This window comes from Erpetoichthys calabaricus, chromosome 10 (genome assembly GCF_900747795.2).
Source record: "Erpetoichthys calabaricus chromosome 10, fErpCal1.3, whole genome shotgun sequence".
Taxonomy (NCBI): domain Eukaryota; kingdom Metazoa; phylum Chordata; class Cladistia; order Polypteriformes; family Polypteridae; genus Erpetoichthys; species Erpetoichthys calabaricus.
Window position 1 is genome coordinate 151,505,651 of NC_041403.2, and position 11,910 is coordinate 151,517,560.

At 41.9% G+C, this 11,910-nt stretch overlaps 2 protein-coding genes and 1 long non-coding RNA gene across 3 annotated transcripts in view; all 3 read right to left on the reverse strand.

The window, feature by feature from the left end:
• Positions 1–4,992, reverse strand: part of l3mbtl1 (L3MBTL histone methyl-lysine binding protein 1) — a 100,876-nt gene extending 95,884 nt beyond the window's left edge. Inside the window, exon 1 of the mRNA XM_028810633.2 lies at positions 4,474–4,992. The gene's annotated coding sequence lies outside the window, so the exon portion shown is untranslated. The remainder of the gene's footprint in view (positions 1–4,473) is intronic.
• Positions 4,993–5,102: 110 nt separating this feature from the next.
• Positions 5,103–9,669, reverse strand: LOC114659553 (serine/arginine-rich splicing factor 6-like). The gene is made up of 6 exons (XM_051932581.1): positions 9,445–9,669; positions 8,568–8,722; positions 6,775–6,920; positions 6,357–6,559; positions 6,184–6,267; positions 5,103–6,085 (listed from the first exon to the last, which is right to left on the reverse strand). The coding sequence occupies exons 1-6, from the start codon at positions 9,549–9,551 to the stop codon at positions 5,590–5,592; spliced, it is 1,191 nt and encodes a 396-aa protein (XP_051788541.1). The 5' UTR covers positions 9,552–9,669; the 3' UTR covers positions 5,103–5,589.
• On the reverse strand, positions 7,509–8,455 carry LOC127529359 (uncharacterized). The gene is made up of 2 exons (XR_007936020.1): positions 8,272–8,455; positions 7,509–8,215 (listed from the first exon to the last, which is right to left on the reverse strand). It is a non-coding gene; the product is annotated as an uncharacterized LOC127529359 (long non-coding RNA).
• Positions 9,670–11,910: the final 2,241 nt, after the last annotated feature.

Sequence of the window (11,910 nt, forward strand, 5' to 3'; positions counted from 1 at the left end):
CTAATATACAAGCAAGGCGAGAACATCGGCAAAATGAAAACCTCCAAGGAGAGAGAAAGTTGCTTAGCTGCTGAGAGACAAGGGGGGCGAGCATGTCCACAAAACGAAACTGCCGACTCTGCATTTCAAATTTTTTTCTGATAATTTCAATAGTTTCTAGCAGCCCCGGCTTTTTACAGTATGGGCTTACATAGTTAATATAATATAATATAATATAATATAATATAATATAATATAATATAATATAATATCTATATATATAATTCACTAAGGCACGACTAATGCACGCAAGACAACCATGGAGCACGTAAGACAGAGCCCCGCCCACCAACTCTAAGACCATGGGATATGACGACAACTCACAGAGCCACGCCCACCAACTCTAAGACCATGGGATACGACGACAACTCACAGAGCCCCGCCCACCAACTCTAAGACCATGGGATACGACGACAACTCACAGAGCCACGCCCACCAACTCTAAGACCATGGGATACAACGACAACTCACAGAGCCCCGCCCACCAACTCTAAGACCATGGGATACGACGACAACTCACAGAGCCACGCCCACCAACTCTAAGACCATGGGACTTTAATTGGAGTTTCAGAGCAATAAAGCAAGCCACTGTTTTGTCTTTTCTATGTTTTGGGATCAGTGTAGTAGTAGGATGTTGTATTGTGCTACAAATTATGGATGCAATGAGACGTCAAGCAAGATGACCCCTTTTATTGACTAACTGAGCTTTTGAGGCAACAGAGACCCCCTTCTTCAGACAGTTTGTAATTACAAATATTACAAACATTACAACTTGAGTGAAGAAGGGGTCTCAGTTATCTCGAAAGCTCAGTTAGCCAATTAAAGGGGTCAAAGTAAGTTTAGCAAATATTTATTAGAATGTCTCAAGCATTTATGAATGCTACAAGAGGATAACTGAGAAGGTATTTTCTTTCACCTCTTTCTTATTTAATTCTTTACCATCATCATGATTTTCATTGGGCTTTTCCACCTGTTCTGGTTGTATAAGAAGCCTTTTTACTAGTGAGCACACCATTGGGTCTGATGCTGAAGTAGTTTGCAGCTTTCAGCATTTGTCAGGGGGTCTGTTCTGCTCGATGTCATTGTTATTAGGAGGAAATTAAAAGAGCAAACTATACAGGAAAAAAAAGGCAAATTATTATGAAAACAACCAAGGAGATTTAACCATTTAAAGCTATAGCAAAAACACAAATATTTCTAGATGTCTTATAAAGGTAACCCTCACACTGCTGTGCTGTGTTTCTGAATGCCAAAAGAGGAGAGAAAAACGAAGCCCAGCTAATTAAATAACGACGGACGCACGGGTTGTGAGGCTGGTGGCATCAAAAATCTGCAGCCATACCGGGGGCCCACCAATGACTCCATTTTCAAGACTCTACCACACAGGTGCCAAACTCTGGTCCTAGGGGGCCGCAGGTTTTCATTCTAACCATCTTCTTAATTGGTGACCAGTTTTTTGCTGCTAATTAATTGCCTTCATTTTAATTAACATGTCTCTGGCTCCTTTGTTGATTCTTTTTCCTTAATTAGCAGCCAAACAATAATGAGACTCGAAACAAGCCGCCATATAACCAGCTCACTTGTGCCCCTCACACAATATCTGAAAATAAAGAAAGGTGAAGGTCTCAGTAAGGCTGATCTATCAGGTCCCCAAAACATTGTGATGGTGCTCTTAGAAAAAACAGAAAAATCAACAGTTTAGGAAATGTCTGTTGTGGCAGAATGAGAGCAGCAACGGGCCATGGAATTAAATTAACAGCAAGAATCAGCTTCTCATTAAGAGATTGGTTGGAGTGAAATTGGTTGGAGTTTGAAGCCCCAAATTAGCTGGTCATCTGTTGGCTTGTTTCATGTCTCATTTCTGCTTGGCTGTCATTTAATGAAGACAAGATTTCAGAGGACTGAATCCTTAAAAACAGGGAAATTAAAATGAAGGGTGAAAGGAGTTAATTAGCAATGAAAACTGCTCACTGATTAGGAAAAGGGTTAGAATGAAAACCTGCAGCCATTTTGGCCCTCCAGGCCCCTATACCTTCTTGTAAAGCAGTTTGAGACACAGTAACACTCAAAAGTCTGGACACACACACACATAATCAGAAATGTCATATTTTTGATAGAAATTGATACCTTTATCTATCAAGATGTCGTTAAATTGACTTAAAAAAATACAACCAGCACATTCTTCCTGCTGCTTATGGCTCTTACCGCTTGAAATGACTGATTTTTATTATTCACATCTGACTGCAAGGCACCATTGTCAGCAGCCATTCCTTCAGTGTGCCAATGGCCATCTCCATCCATCCATTTTCCGACCCGCTGAATCCGAACACAGGGTCACGGGGGTCTGCTGGAGCCAATCCCAACCAACACAAGGCACAAGGCAGAAACCAATCCCGGGCAGAGTGCCAACCCACTGCAGGACACACACCCACACACCAAGCACACACTAGGGCCAATTTAGAATTGCCAATCCACCTGACCTGCATGTCTTTGGACTGTCTAACTGCGAGGCAGCAGCGCTACCACTGCGTCACCGTGCTGCCCATGGCCATCTCTGTTAGCTTATTATTATTTTGGCTATTAGAGAAACCTTAGCAATTGCATTAGCACTGCTGAAATGTGTTATTCTGTTCACTTAGATTGTAAGGTACTGGTATTCTCAAAGTTAATTTCTGGCTGGCTTCAAAAATGGACAAAATAGACATGTTTCTTGAGAAAGCCGTTTTATTTTTTTTTTTGCAGAATGAAGGTTATTCTATATAATAGATTAAAAAACACACACTAGACAAGATATGTTTAAGAAAACCATTTCATTTTTGACCCCAGAACTGATTTTTATGAATGCCGGTACCTTGCATGCCAAGTGCACAAAATAACAGGTGTCAGTGGTGCGAAGGCAATTACAAATGATTCTCTAATAACCAATTAGCACACATACAGTAAGGCAATGGAGTTGACTGTTAAGCCAACTTTTCAGCGCCAGCAATGACCTTACAGTTAAGTGAATAATAAAAATCAGTAATGTGGCTGTATTATATCAATTTAAGAGTATCTTGACAGAGAAAAGCATCAATTTCCATCAAACAACAACATTTGAGTGTGTCCAATCTTTTGACTGATACTGTACATTAAAATGTGCCAAAGGAAAAAAAGTCCAGTGTTTTGATAGACTGTGTATGGGTTTAATCTACACACATTTTGCTCTGTTATGGGTTTTAAATGTGAGCATGGAATTCTTTACAGTGTTTCCACCATAACTTTGTGCACTCTCCTGGGTTACGAATTTCCATACACGCCAAACCATATATTGATTTCATTAAAAATTGTTCTACAGTATACATTTCACAAAACTGTATAATACCAGTATACCTTACAAAGTATAGTAGCAGGTTATATACATTAAAAAACGTGAAAAAGGTGTCTGGCTACATGGAATGATTTAAATATCCATGTATACATTGCGTTGATGCTGAACCTGAACATAGGTTGCTAAAAGTTGTTTTAATACAGCCTGTGCAGCTCAATTCCAGGCAGCACTCGAAATTTCAGCACAAGTCACTTGTCTAAATTTAGACGACTATATGTCTTCAATAAACAGGTTAAGGCTCACCACCCAATACATGTTTCAGTTTAAACCAAAGCTCATTTAAAACTAAAATAGGTCTCACTATACAACTCCTGGCTTTCGGTGCACGCTGCGGTGTTTAATACTGATTACACAAGAGACTGCAGGCATTTTACGACTCCGTTACCAGATAAAAACTGTTAATTTGTATCACTATAACACCAGTCGTAAAATGCAGAAAAACGAGCGGTTCCCTTCAGATTAGAGCGGGCAAACCTCGAGGAGGATCCGCCACCTAAAACTAAAGTGGCACGAAGAGAACTTGACAGCCACGAGGCACTTGGTTACGACGTTGTGCGCTCGCCTTTTCTCTCCCCGTGTCCCTTCGCCGAGGCCCCATCAAAGCTTCCTGGTGTCGGATAACCGGCCTCCCAACTGATATCAGGATCGGCAAGTCAAAAAGCCGAGCACACAGTGCCCACCTTCCGATTCGAGCAGACGTCGGACTGAACTAGCTTGTGGCTGGCCGCCCTGAAAGGCACGCCGCCTTTTACCAGATTGCGATACACGGCGCCGGTCCGCGCTGCTGTCCCCCGATCCAGACTCGCGAGTCTCCCACGGGTTGCAAGCTTCACGGCGCCCCATCGCTTTGTTCGCCACTCTGAACGGCTCTGCCTGCAACTTGCGGTATCGCAGCACTTTTAAGAGAATCACGCCACGCACAGCCGGCTGTTCTAATTTTACAGCAATATGGCGGAGCCAATCCGCTCATTCATACATGAACAGTATTTAATCCTTTCAGGAATGTCTGTCGCTACCCCCGAATTTTACTCTGTATGTTCCACATACATTTCCAAAAACGGACTCACCTCCGCATCTGCAAATTAAAACCCAATACACGTTCATGCAAACCGCACCGCTTTATTCTCGCTGGTCCCGACAAACCAGACCGAGCATCATTCAACTCCAGTAATGTTATTTTTTTTTTGCAATGTGACGCTGCAGCCTAGTAAATAGCAGCGCCAAGACCAGCGTTATGAGAACAATGTGAAGGTTAGACCCTTCCACAGCTAGATACACATTCCACCTCGGAGTATTTATTTTCAATATCGGTCCCCTCTAGCCCCTGGCACAACGGACTTAAGAGTAGAATGAAATTATATCAATCTCTTACCAGCGTTTTTTTTTTTTCTTGCAGCTCGTGGACCGCCAACGCGCATGCGCGTTCTGCTGCAGCAGCCTCTCTACCTCCATGCATTTAAGTGTGCGCGTTTTTGTCCATATTAATGATGTCAAACTAGCAGTGGCAGTCGTCAAATACAATGCGTTACGCTACTCCAGCTTTACTATGCTCCCACTAACCAAATACAATCCTACTTAAACACTGCTGCTAAGCTGCATTATTCTCTTGGTCTAAACAATAGGTCAAGGAAAACTTCACATCAGCCACCATTCAGCATTTTTCACCCAACAAAAATTTGCCAAAATGAGACAAAACTGGAGTTTCATATGAACTTTTAATGCACCTGTACAGTAAAAAGTTAACATGCATGCTTGTGATCTAGCAGTTTGGCAATAAAACAAGGTCTGGCCATCAAATTGAAGTCTGTTTAAACAAAATCAAAACAAGAAATTTCGTAATTGAATACAAAAATGAAAACTAAAGAAATTATAACAGTAGGCTTTACCTGTGGATTACATCCAAGATTTCACTCGAACTTTAAACTGACAAGAAGTTCAGAGTAGGGTTTGTATTTACAAGCACAAATGGCAACCCTTGACACCAAAACAAAAAAAAGTGTTGTCTTAGGTTCATCACGTGAACTATTTTTTTTATTTTTAGTATAAACGGGCACAGCAAAATTTTAAAACCCACAATTTACCCACTGCATCTAAAGGCAGCTCTGCAAAAAGCAGCTGCACAGCAATATTGGTGAACTTTTCAGTAATGGAATTCCCCAACTCGGTATCAAATCTTTCATTTGCTAATCACGAGAGCGTGATCGCGATTTAGATCGCGAAGGAGACCTAGAAGCCGAGCGTTTTGACGGAGATGCGGAATGTCTGTCATCATGTTGGGGTGAGGGAGAACGTGAAGCTGACCTTGCCCTTTCACCATCTCCATTTTCCATTGGGGATGCAGATCGGCTGCGAGACTTCTTGGCCTCCTCCTTCTCCTTGGAAGGACTTCGAGAATCATGGTCAGACTTGGCTTTTGAAGGGCTCTTTGACTGTGACTTTCTGGGGTCTGACCTAGACCTGGACTTCCTACTAGGAGATCGTGAATTGGATTTTCTAGTGTGGGACCTGGAACGGGACTTCCTGGATCGTGAGCGGGACCGTGACTTTCCATCAGGGGATTTGGAATGCGATTTTCTGGCAGGGGACCTTGAATGAGACTTCCGACTTGGAGAATGTGCATGGGATTTTCTGTTGCCAGATCGGGACCTTGAACGCTTACTCTTGCTTCTTGAATGGGAGCTAAAAGGAAGAGAAAAATAAAATAAAACCACTTATCAATCACTGGCAAAATAGTGCCCTCAACTTTTAAATTAAGAGTAACAACTTGGGAGACTCACCGAGAGTGAGATCTACTTTTTGAGTTGCTATGTGAACGACTGCTCCTTCGACTCCTGCTGCGAGAGCGACGTCTACTCCGTGATCTGTGAGAGGAAGTTAAAAACCCAAAATAAAACTCAGAACAAAGCAACAGTTACATAAGCAAGTGATACAGTATACCCCCAAAACATACCTAGAGCGACTGCCGGAATATGAGCGCCTACGACGTGGCTTATCTTCCACAAGGCGAATTTTTCTGCCATTAATGTCTGTACCATCTAGTTTCTCAAGAGCACGTCTCATATCAGAGTAAGAGCGGAACTCAATTACACCTTCATTGGCACGTTCCTTATGGGCATCTGCATAAGTTACCTCTCCAGCCTGTCTCATGAAATCCTACAACGAAAAAAAAAAAAGTTTACATGAATCATTGCCTTACTTGTACTCAAGAACATACTAGGATTTATGTCTTGACAGAATAAGAATGTTACACATGTAACAAGACTAGACTAAAAAGTACTTAAAGTAAAACTTAATACCTAGTGGGACAGCAAAAAGTCTATGGGCACAGAACGCATGCAAACATGTAACCATAAAAACAAAGACCTTACCTTGAGATCCTGCCAGCTACAACGACTTGAAAGGTTCTCCACAACCAAACGGAACTCTGTTCGAACAGGTGGCCCATACTTGTCCCTGCCACTACGCCGACTTCCATACATGCCGCCGCCGCCACCTCCTCCTCCGCCGCCGCCGCCTCCACCACCACCACCACCACCACCTTCAAGCACAAAGATATAAAGTTAGAACAATGAAATGGCTGTAAATCAAGAGACTTTGGGGATCAAGAGAACTTCAAAAAGTTAACTAGTAAACTAAACTCTGTAATTAAGCTCTGTTCTAAGAGAACAGCCCTCGATAACTAAAATTAGAAATGCACATGCAAATTTAACTATATTTACTAAAGACCACCTCCAACCTAGATGAAACTTAAGCCTAAATTTTTTGGGGATCAAAACACGGACCTTAAAACAGGTAACTTCAGCAGAGGTGGTCTTTGCTTTGGGAGAATAAAAAGAAATGTTAATGCCAATCTGTGTGCACTGCTAGCGTTTCTCTAGAATGTAATCTCCCGGGTTATTTTTCAAATTCAAATCAATATACAAAGTTAATCTCTTAAAAAACTAACATTATAGGTTCTTTGTATTTAAAGTTATTCAAACATTTAGCTACAGCAGTCAATGCCACTTACAGCCGCATAGTGCTATGTGACAACTGCAGAAAAAAAAGTTTTGACTAAAATAATCTGTAGTCAGACAAGTACTACTACCTGAATTTAACATAATTAAACCAAAAAGGTACAATATAAAAATTAAATTTAAGTACCTACACCAGGCCAATTATAATTGAAGCCAACTGCTCTTTTACAAAGCAGGTCAGACAGCGGCAACATTGTTTCTCTTTAAAACTCCAGCTCAACCGCTTTATTAAATCTCTTAACATATTAAAACCAATGGGATTCCTCACCATCACCCTGGTCTATTGGCAAAAGGCTGCTGTCATCATGGCTTCCGGTTAGGTCAGCCAATGGGTCAAAGGGCATAGGTCACACACACAATGTAAGGTGAAAGCCAAGGCCAAACGGAACAGGCAGTCATCTTAGCCTCAATGGACTCGGACTCAGCCCGCACAGGACTCTTTCAAATTGAAACATCAAGGATCGTTAATGTTGAATTAAATGTCATAACATTCAAAACATCAAACTATCAAAGTATATTTAAATGTCACAAAAAAAAAAAAAATTAAAACCATGAGTCTTGACATAAATTTTCTGCAGCATACATATGCCCTTGATTACTCTGCATTATAAGCATCTTAAATATAATTGGTAAAACACCTGTTAAAAAAAAAAGTTTAAGTAACAAACTTCCCAACAGGAGTGGGGAAAAAAAAAATCTCGACTCTTAAACCCTTAAGCTACTCCCAAGCCCACCTGCAGACAAATACACCAAATCAATTTAATGTTAAATTTAATACTCTAATCACTAATACCTGGAAACTTTACCCAAATAATTTAATGTTAAATTTAATACTCTAATCACTAATACCTGGAAACTTTACCCAAATAATTTAATGTTAAATTTAATACTCTAATTACTAATACCTGGAAACTTTACCCAAATTTACCATAAAAAAGAAAATTTACATTAAACATGTGCTAATGACCGCCTCGGTTGTAGTATCAGACACCGACCAGAGGGGCAAAAGCGATTCCCTACTGCGTGCATTTAACCAGCAGCATAAACACTAACAGGAGAGGGGAGTGGAAATGTAAGCTCGCTGGCTAACGGCCAAAACAAAAACAACGCTAAATAAAACGAGGAAAAGTAATCAGAATCCTTACTGCGTCCACCGTAGCCTCCTCCGTAGCCATCTCTGTCCCGTCGTGGTCCCCTGGCGTGCTCCACGATCACTCGCTCCCCACAAAGCTCCTTCCCATTCAATTCGTACACAGCATCGTCCGCATCCCGGGTATCCTCGAACTCCACGAAACCATACCTTAAAATGAACAGGGTGGGGGGGGGGGAGAGAAAGAGAAACGTCTCAGGACAGACTAGTAGCTAAACCGTATACATCAGTGGAGGCTGCACATCTGACGCGGACTGCCAGTTAACGATCTCACTGACAGCGCATCATGGACAGGCCGCAAAACACTTTTGACATCACGACCAAAGTGCACCTCCACAAGACTCAACTTTATCATGCAACTAGTTAAAAATGCTTCAATAAAGCATTTGTGGGCAATTACGACAAACTTAACTGTATAAACAATTTGAAATGGTGGGAGGTAATGTGTCCCGAGTATCAAAACCGAACAAAACACGATCTAAAGGTTCCTAGGATTTGAATTATAAAAAGGCAATCCCGTTTACCGGATTGTCCATAATCATCCATAAAGAAGCAATTTTAAAAATGCGTAGATTAGTGCCACTCACAGTACGTCTTTAAAGTTACAGCAGATCGAACAGTGTGCGCGCTTTTGTGCACCAAGCGGCCATCTTGTCCACGCGGCGCTCGGTACACGCAGTTGTCCTTAAGCGTAAAGGGACAACTTGGCAATACGTACCCATATAAGAAAATAAAAAAATAACCGAGTTCGACACAAATGAGCCAAGTTCTACCAGAGTGGATCCAGCAGAACCGTTTTCGCATCTCACCTCGCCGCTAACGGTCAGGTTTCTTCGCCCCTTCCCCCCCCTTCTCCCACAACTACCACTTACCCATTCTTCAGGTCGATTTCCAGCAGTTTTCCATAACCGCTGAAAAAACGCTGGATGTCCTTTTCGCGAACGTGATAGCTCAGCCTGCCGATATACACACGAGGCATTTCAAAAAAACTGCTTTGCTCCACCTATCGAAACGCTGACTAGTCAAAAAGTACAAGAAAAAACGCCACACAACAACCATAAGCTGCCTGCGCGCGCACGAAGGGCCCAGTAGTCTTGGCGCAGATATTTTATAACACGTGAGGCTGGGCGGGGCGTGCGGAATGACGTCACCAAGCGACGTGCGCACGGCGTTGAAGAAAACAACACGACCAAGTGACTGACAGGAAAGAAGGAAGACTGAAAAGGCGGTTAGAGTTAGTTGAAGAGCGTGCGCTTTTCAATGTCTACGGTGTACCAAACACAGATGGGGTGAAAGACAAATAGCGACTTTTTATATGGCATTTGTAACAATTTACTTTAAAGGCATGATTCAGATAATAACAAAAAGCAGATTAGTGAGAGCGTATCTAGCGCAATCTCAGTGACGTGAGGGCTGTAGCTTTTCCAATTATGAAAGAAAGTTTCCTTTAAGAAGCATGAAAAGTGTATGGTTACACAATCCAGAGGGAGGAAATGTAGATTATGTCACTTTGGCTTGAATAATAATATAACTTTTGCTTCTGTGAACTTTGTACTGCCTCAAATATCCATCCATCCATTTTCCAACCCGCTGAATCCGAACACAGGGTCACGGGGGTCTGCTGGAGCCAATCCCAGCCAACACAGGGCACAAGGCAGGGAACCAATCCTGGGCAGGGTGCCAACCTACCGCAGAACACACACAAACACACCCACACACCAAGCACACACTAGGGCCAATTTAGAATCGCCAATCCACCTAACCTGCATGTCTTTGGACTGTGGGAGGAAACCGGAGCGCCCGGAGAAAACTCACGCAGACACGGGGAGAACATGCAAACTCCACGCAGGGAGGACCTGGGAAGCGAACCCGGGTCCCCAGGTCTCCTAACTGCGAGGCAGCAGCGCTACCCACTGCGCCACCGTGCCGCCGCCTCAAATATCTTTAAAACTTAATAAAAAGTTTTTGTTAACTTTTTAGCATAGTTGCTGGGAACTTGTGATGTTGTTACTACCAAATACAAAAACAGTAGTTGTATGAAGTAGACGGCACAATATATAATATATTCACAAATGGCAAAAATAACACACACCCACAAGGAAAGGTTAAGTGTCTGTCTATGTGTCCATTTGGTTGTTAAACGCAGTCATTCCAAAAGCTAGCGCATCACAAACATTTTTAGTAATAAAATGCATTGGATTTGTCATTAAAGTTAATGGTGCATCACAGGCATTAACTCTGCTTTTAAGAATTCCATACCAAATGGCATATAATAGAGACATATGCATTGTATTGCCATTCCAACAAATGGCACACCACAAACATTTTTTCCGCATCTCATACCAAATGGCATCAAACAGAGACATGTGCATTGCATGGTGCACTGTAAACATTAAGGTGGGAGTCTTCGTTGATTGCTTAGATTTCAACCTGGCCTAGACAGTTACCACGGCAAGTTACACAATAAATAAAACTGCTCCATATTATTCTACCAATGTGCAATATAGACCTTAAGTCAACAAGTGCAATTTGTATATTTATTACTATTCGGTTTGTTATTATTTTCTCTCTTCTTGTCTTTTTGTCTTTTTAACTCTTATTCCTCACACTGAGTCGATTGCACCTTCAATTTCGTTGTACCTTTGTAAAAGTGACAATGACAATAAAGATCTATCTATCTATCTATCTATCTATCTATCTATCTATCTATCTATCTATCTATCTATCTATCTATCTATCTATCTATCTATCTATCTATCTATCTATCTATCTATCTAAATAATACTTCAGTGGTGGCGCCAAGTGCCAGCATTGATCCTTTGCTCTTTTCATGTCTCTTTTGAGTGTCTCTCTACCCTTTAAAGATGACTCGCCGTTGCTGCAATAGACAAAACTGTGTTTGTGACATTGCAGGCTTGCTGTTTTCATACGTGCCCCCTGCTACAGGTGATGGAATGCCAGCTCACACTATGGGAGACTCATCACTGGCTGATGCAACCTGTCTGTGCCATTACACAGCCCTTCATTCAAAGTTACTGTCCCAAGTGATCTTCCAGTTTCTTGAAATGGTGTACAACTCTTCAAAACAGTAGGGTGGTCTTTGTTTCTGTTGCTATTGTATGGCCAGTGACAAAAGGACATCAGCAGGAGTCTTGAGCATTTCGCTGTTAGGTATCACAGTAGGAATGTTGAGTGCTGTGTTGTCAGATGCCGCTGTCATGCAGTGCAACTGAGCTGTTTAATGTTGCACTTCTGTGTGGTGATCAGTCAGTTACAAGTAAGCAGGCAAACCTCCTTGTGTAAATCTGTAGATGTACTTGTGTCAGGACTGTTTTCTT